General features: G+C 33.4%; 1 protein-coding gene across 2 annotated transcripts; it reads left to right on the plus strand.

Annotated features, from left to right (window-relative positions):
• Positions 1–985: 985 nt before the first annotated feature.
• LOC18611740 (WAT1-related protein At5g64700-like) lies at positions 986–4,815 on the plus strand. Of its 2 annotated transcripts, XM_018120396.2 has the most exons (8): positions 986–1,047; positions 1,264–1,448; positions 1,537–1,599; positions 1,739–1,855; positions 3,041–3,296; positions 3,730–3,888; positions 4,092–4,243; positions 4,501–4,815. In XM_018120396.2, the coding sequence occupies exons 2-8, from the start codon at positions 1,276–1,278 to the stop codon at positions 4,679–4,681; spliced, it is 1,101 nt and encodes a 366-aa protein (XP_017975885.2). In that variant the 5' UTR covers positions 986–1,047; positions 1,264–1,275; the 3' UTR covers positions 4,682–4,815. The 2 variants fall into 2 exon arrangements, with proteins under 2 accessions (XP_017975885.2, XP_017975889.2); XM_018120400.2 differs by lacking the exons at positions 986–1,047; positions 3,730–3,888 and having other exon boundaries at positions 1,110–1,448.
• The last annotated feature ends 2,141 nt before the right edge of the window (positions 4,816–6,956 follow it).

Consider the following 6,956-nt stretch of genomic DNA (forward strand, 5'->3'; position numbering starts at 1 on the left):
AGCGTATTGTTATACTATATATTATGCATGATTTTATTATTCACGTAAATCAACCACATGTTTTGATATGTGAGTGTCACCTATTTGGTCACATATTAATATTTATGTGAAAAAAATTCAAACTAAAATTATAATATTAATAGTTTTGTGGCAAGAGTAATGGGATAATTAAGTTAAATTGTATAGATACACGAGGCAACTTATCCGTACAACAGTAGCAAGCATTCCTCGCTCTTTTTTGCCCAACTCCAAAAACACGTCAACTTTGTTAGGAAAGGAGCACTCATCTACGCACTTCGTCTGGTCATTAATTCGGACATCACATCAAGCGCCTAATGGTCAAGGGCATAATCTCTAATGTGAAGAAAAAGAGAAATAATAAATGTGACTAAATAGTAATATTTTTTGGTTTTTTTTATTATTATTGGTTTTTGTAATTGTCATGATAATATCTCTGCACATCTGTGAGGGTCCTGAATAAATGAATCGATAATTTGATACATTGTAATAAATAATGTAGTATGTCATAGGTTTAACTTTTCCTTTTTATGAACAAATATGGAATAAATAAAAACTTATATGTTTAGGTTTAAGTTTTCTTTTTGGTGAAGAAATTAATTCTCGAGATAAATAAATTGTTTCCATTCTCATAAAATGCAATAGGTGCAGTTTACTTGTGTTTTGTAAATATGAACGCCTATGAGAATGGGAGAGTGACATGAAAAGAAAGTGAAATCTGTGATTCCTTTTTGATGTGGATCAAGCTTGTTTTTGATTGAGACAAAATCGGCCATGGAGTTTTGACTTCAGTATGAATAAATTTGTTTACAACCACCAGCTCTATATCAACCTCCAACAAAGTACTGCAATTGGCACCACTCATTGCTGCTGACAGTGGCACCATCTATTAAGTCACAAGGAACAAGTGAATCGACCTATAAAAGCTCTCTCTGCTGATCCAGTATGGACCTCTAAGCAGAAGAAAAGATCCTGAAAGGAACATAAGGTGAGAAGAAATCCGAGTTGTTGGCTTGTTGCTATCCTAAAGTAAGTATTTCTTTGGATGGAAAGAAAACAAACAAAATGATATGATTATGATGCACCACTAACAAGAATTTCTGCATCTTGCTCTCTAATTTCACCTCCAACAGAGAAAAGCATATGCTTTCTGATCAAAAGTTCATATCCAATACAGTATTTATTAATTGGTGTGTCTATATAAATCATTTCAAGTACTCTGACACTTGTAGTTGAAGCCTGAAGGTAGTGAAGAAAATGAGCTCAAAGAAACCTTTCCTGGTGGCCCTGCTGGTGCATGCTCTTTCTTCTGGCATGATCTTACTCTCCAAGGCAGCATTCAATATGGGTATGAGCACATCTGTGTTTGTCTTCTACAGACAAGTGGCTGGAACTATTTTCTTAGTCCCTTTCGCCATGATTTTTGAAGGGTAATGAGTTTCAGTTTCTTTATCTTTTTTGATAATGGTTCCAAGCAACTATTGCCCACTTTTCTCTCTTCCTTGTTTTGCATCCCAGGAAAAACGCTAAGCCACTTTCATTACTGACCTTCTGCAAGATTTTTATGCTTGCTTTACTGGGGTATGTATGGTATTGGAAATTTCTCATTTCCTTTCTGCTCGGAGGACGAATATTAATTTGCTCATGAATTTTTTAACTGTTAATTTCAAGAATCAAATTCGTCTGAAATATATGCTTCATTTGTCTTTCCGATATTCAGGATTACCTTAACCTTGAACCTTTACGGGGTAGCTCTCATTTACACATCTGCGAGTCTTGGTGCTGCCACGATTAATTGCATTTCCGTCATAACATTTGCCTTTGCAGTTTTACTCAGGCAGGTGCTACTAACAATTTTTTTGCATCTTATGGTTTTGCCTTGCTTTTATTGTTTATTTTTTTCATTTGCTTCTTTTTTATTTCAAAATAAAAATAAAAATTTGAACTCAATTTTTTGAATAGGAAATATATACACTTATTATTAAACTAATGACATAGTTTATAATTTCTTTGATGTCAATCAGTAAAATTAAGCAATGAATGAGGAAGAGATTAAAATGTTCTTCGAATATCTCTAGAATAAGTGAAAGAATAGTAATCATTATTTGTAAAGTTAGTGGAATTTCATTAACACTAGCATCATCTTAGAAAATGAGATTCTGGAAATCATTAAGAATATATAGATGTCATACGTACATGCACCTTTTAAAGTTGTGCACTAACTAATATAATGCATGTAGCGACTTAATGGATTTTTATAACATTGAATACTTTTTTTTCGAAAGGTATAAAATTAAATACTTTACTCTAAAGTTTTAAATTTAATTTTTTAATATTTAAATATTTAATTCAATAATAAGTACTGTATGTAATACTTTCCTTTCATTTCTTCTTATCATTCTAGTTTGTTTTGTTCGTCTTTCGTACTAGTAATATTTATATTATTATAAGTAAAATTTTGGTACAAGTAGTTAATTGAAGTAAATTTCTTCAAAAAGTTATTACTTTAGCAATTAAGCTTGTACTAAGGATAAAATTTAGGCAAAAAATTTTTGGTTAAGTTGGCGAAACTTCCTATTTGATTCCTATTTGAATCCCTGCCTTTAATGTTCTTTACAAAAAGGTTTAAGGTGAATATTATGAAAATTTGTGTGGCTCAAGAACTAAACGGATCCTGTTTCAGACATGGCTCCAGCTATATTATAGGATTCACCCTTCTTGGCAGTTGGCACCGAATTCAAATTCTTGCTCTCTCTCTCTCTCTTTTTTTTTTTTTCCTTTTTGATATTCAAAGAGACATACATACAGAGTCATAGAGGATTTAGAGTTTAAATCTCTCCAGACTTTTTAACTGTAGCAAAAGAACTAGAAATCTTTCGAGGCATTGACTTGTCCTGCTCATTGGTGACTAGGATTTATATTGCAATCAGTTATTACTCGCATAGACAACAGTGTCAAAGACGTACGTGCAGTTAAATTTTTATTCTCAGACAGCTCATTTACACGATGGGTTGCCTTGCAGGATGGAAAAGGTGACAGTGAAAACTGTCCCCGGCATTGCAAAAGTTGCAGGTATAATGGTGTGCATGGCAGGCGTTGTTACTCTAGCCTTTTACAAAGGTCCTGTCTTGCAACCTCTATGCCATTTACATTTCCAACCTCATAGCGGCCAAGATCACCATGCTGATGGCCAGGCTTCTTCTGGCAAAAAATGGATTCTAGGATGTTTCCTCTTGTTAGTTTCCTGCATATGTTGGGCCCTGTGGCTTGTACTTCAGGTAGCCCCTTGCACTCATTAACCAATTTTCTTAAGAATTCTCATATTCACAGTTTTTGCTTTAATAATCAGGTCCATGGAAAGAGTTCTTAAACCTTAAACACCTAGTCTTGAGAAATTAGAAAAGGATTTTTTTACTCTTTCCCTTTTATAAATACGGTCTCTGTTTCAGTTTCACCTTTTTAAAATGATGTCTAAAGTTTAAAATCTAGGACCCAGGTTAAAGAACCCTTTTTTTTTTCTTTTTTTACCCTGTCATATGAAGAAACTTGAAGGCCTGCGCATAATGAAAGCTCAATAGTAGATTTTACCATCCCTCTAACAGTTGTTATCAGTATCGTTGAACTGCTTCCACAATCTATGAAGTCATCCACTAGTGACAATGAAAGCCACTTATAATTGTCAATTTGATGGTTGTAATTTCATAATAACAGGCTCAAATTTTGAAAAGCTACCCTTCCAAGATTACTTTCACAAGTATTCAGTGCCTGTCAAGTGCAGTTCAGTCATTTATTGTTGCTATTGCTTTGGAAAGAGATCCTCACCAGTGGAAGCTGGGATGGAATTTTAGACTACTCGCAGTAGTTTATTGTGTAAGCAAAGAGAAAGCTTCTACTACTACTAATTTTCTAAGAGAAATCTATCTTTTGAGTGATGGAGGATCACATAAATGAAAAAAAAGGAAAAAGACATCAAATAGTTAAAACCGATGTTCTCTCTCTTGCTTCTGCATTTTTTACAGTGATTTCATTTTTTAAAAAAACATTATTTTACTGGTTGCATTAATCTGTAACAGGGGATTTTCGTGACCGGTGTTGCACACTACTTGCAAGCATGGGTGATTGCAACGAAAGGACCAGTTTTCCATGCTGTGATGACACCATCGAATCTGGTCATGACAATTCTTGGCTCAGTGTTTCTCTTAGGCGAGACCATTAATCTGGGAAGGTAAACTATTTTATCTAAATGAACTTCACTTAAATTGTGAAGAATGGACTATTCATGAGTGAATTTTCGTTTTGTTAGTCTAGGGAGGAGAGGTTTAAAGTTACTACTTCTTATGTAAGTCTATCAATTATTTTGATAAAAAAAAGGGGAGTGGATGATAATATTGTTTTCAAGTTAAAGAAAAGAAAGCTAAAATGTCATATGCCTTTAAATTTAAAAAATGGGGTATGTGACTATATTTCTTATTGTGGATGTAGTGTTTTGGGGGCAATCTTGTTAGTGATAAGCCTTTACAGTGTTTTGTGGGGAAAGAGCAAAGAACAGAATATGGATAATAATCTGGGTTGCTTACCGGTTCAAGCTCAAACAGACCGTAGTACACAAGTGAAGGAAACACCAGTACTTAGCAGCAACCCTCGGCCATCATTATCTATGTAACATCCATGTTCTTTGATGTGTTTTGCGTATCTATTATTTTATCCCTGCCTTTTTGTAATTGTGTTATGGTTTTGGACAAGCTGCTTTGTTTCTTCTTTTCTTGATGTTAGTTAAGATTCTTAATCCCTTACAAATTATATAATTTTTAAATCAAGGCGAAAATAATAAGCTATACATTAAGAACTCTATCTTATCTCTCTTCGTTAATCTCTTATCACTATAACAAAATTGAATTTTAAACACATTTCTTTAAACGATATATTTTTTTATAATAAAATCTTAAAAAGTGTAACTATTTAAATTTTTAATTTTACTTTTTTCACATTTAGTAGCAATATAAAAAAGTGTAATTTTTGCTAGTATGTGCAATTTTTATAATTACATTTTATTTATAATACATTTACAAATTTATATAGTGAAGTTATATCTATAAAAATGTTCTAAAAAAATATAAAAAAATTATTAAATATATTTTTAATAACATATTTTAAAAATGCACTGTCTTTAGTCAAATTTATTATAGTGTATTCAATATTTGAGTTTGAGATTTCTTAAACAAAATCTCAAATTTAAAAACTAAGATGTTCATGAAAACCAATTTTATTAATGTCTCTAACTAATTAATATGATATACTATTAAATTCGAATTTAATATGATAACAACCCAACATGGTCTTTCAACAAACCAGCTATGCAGTCACAAAAATAAACAAAAATAGAAGGAAATTTCGTCCAAACATTCATAGCTCAAACATAGTTTACATTACCACCGTGCAAAGAGCATTTTTTTTTTTCCTTTTCACCAAAGCATCCGTAAAACCAACTAAACTCATAGTTTTCAATGGAGCATAGACATGCATCAATGTTATCAAAGATCTTTCTACGGACCCAAGGCCTCTTGCGTGGCTCATTAACTCAAGATGGTGCCACTGTCGAATCAGATTCGATCACCAATCTTTTTCATATCTTTCTCATCCCATTGAGAGGGAAGTTATAATTATTTGTAAAGCATGTTTAACGGTCATTAATTTCGCAAAATTTGATTCTTGAATGTTAAGTGAATCAAACAACAGTTCAACAATCGAGCCTTCTACATCAAGAAGCATTCCACCATATCTTGTCAATTCCGGTTTTACTTTTAGTGGATCCATCCATATTAAATTTGAGTTCATTGGATTGAGGTTTGTCCTCATCAATGGGCATTGTCCTACTATCAAACTTCTAAAATTCCACCCACCACCTAATGTCATCCACCATTTCATTTCCCACATAAGCTTTCACCTAATATAAAGATCTTATTTCGGTCTTATTAGCTAGTTTTTATTAATTTTTTTTGAAATATGATTTTCTTATATTAAGTCTCCCTGTTATCCAAAATCTTTATCTAATTGATAGACTTCTACTGGCATTAGACTTGCAAAAAGAAGATATATACACTTCAACAGGAAAATTACTTCACAAGTTTGAGCAAAAGGTATAAAACTGTGATCTCTCTACTCTTAGCCTAGCGACAAAATCAAAGAGAGCGAGAGCTCGGAGAAGCCATAGCTCGGTAAAACGACCACAGTTCCCAACAAATGTGGAGCCTAAGGAATAAGGAATCATGTCTAAACAAAATTCAAAACAAAGCATGGCATCCAAAAGAGGATCCGAACATGAGCAGTGACAACTCAAAAATCAATGCTCAATAATCACCACCATGACCCATAACAAAGGTTCCTCGACGAAACCATCCAAAAAACAGAGCAGTGACCCATACCAGACAAGGAAGCCACCAGCAACAAGACTGCACGTCCAAGGATGTAGGAGATGGTTGGAATCTCAAAGCATCAGACAGCACACAGAATCCCCCGAAGCCATTCAAGTCCTGGCCAAACCAACCAACGTCCCCGATGAAGCATGGTGGTATACATGTTGGTGTTTCCTTATTTGTTAAGTCAAAGAAATTTATTAAGCAACTATGTTGTGGAAATTGCCCAAGAATCAACAAAGATAAAATTCAGAGAAAATAAACAAACAGAAAAACACAAGAATTTACGTGGTTTGGCCTCTTGCTTACGTCCACGGAGTGAAACTGTTCTTCTATTATTGAGAATTTAAAATACAATAAATTGACTTTTATGGTTCCCCAAAACAACCTAAGATCCCTTGCACACTCTTCCTCAATAACCTCTCAAGAACATTCACTCAAACCACTCTAGCTCCACTTAGAGCAAAAGATAGAGTTACAAGATGTTCCATCTCTAGAGCTCTCAAAGCATTACTTACAATTCTA

This window comes from Theobroma cacao, chromosome 1, assembly GCF_053813885.1.
Source record: "Theobroma cacao isolate CCN51 chromosome 1, ASM5381388v1, whole genome shotgun sequence".
In the NCBI taxonomy this organism is placed as follows: Eukaryota; Viridiplantae; Streptophyta; class Magnoliopsida; order Malvales; family Malvaceae; genus Theobroma; species Theobroma cacao.

Coding starts and splice junctions, on each gene's coding strand:
- LOC18611740 (XM_018120396.2), top strand. CDS start 1,276: ATGAGCTCAAAGAAACCTTTCCTGGTGGCCCTGCTGGTGCATGCTCTT. Junction 1,449..1,536: donor TTCGCCATGATTTTTGAAGG/GTAATGAGTTTC, acceptor TTTGCATCCCAG/GAAAAACGCTAAGCCACTTT. Junction 4,244..4,500: donor GAGACCATTAATCTGGGAAG/GTAAACTATTTT, acceptor TTGTGGATGTAG/TGTTTTGGGGGCAATCTTGT.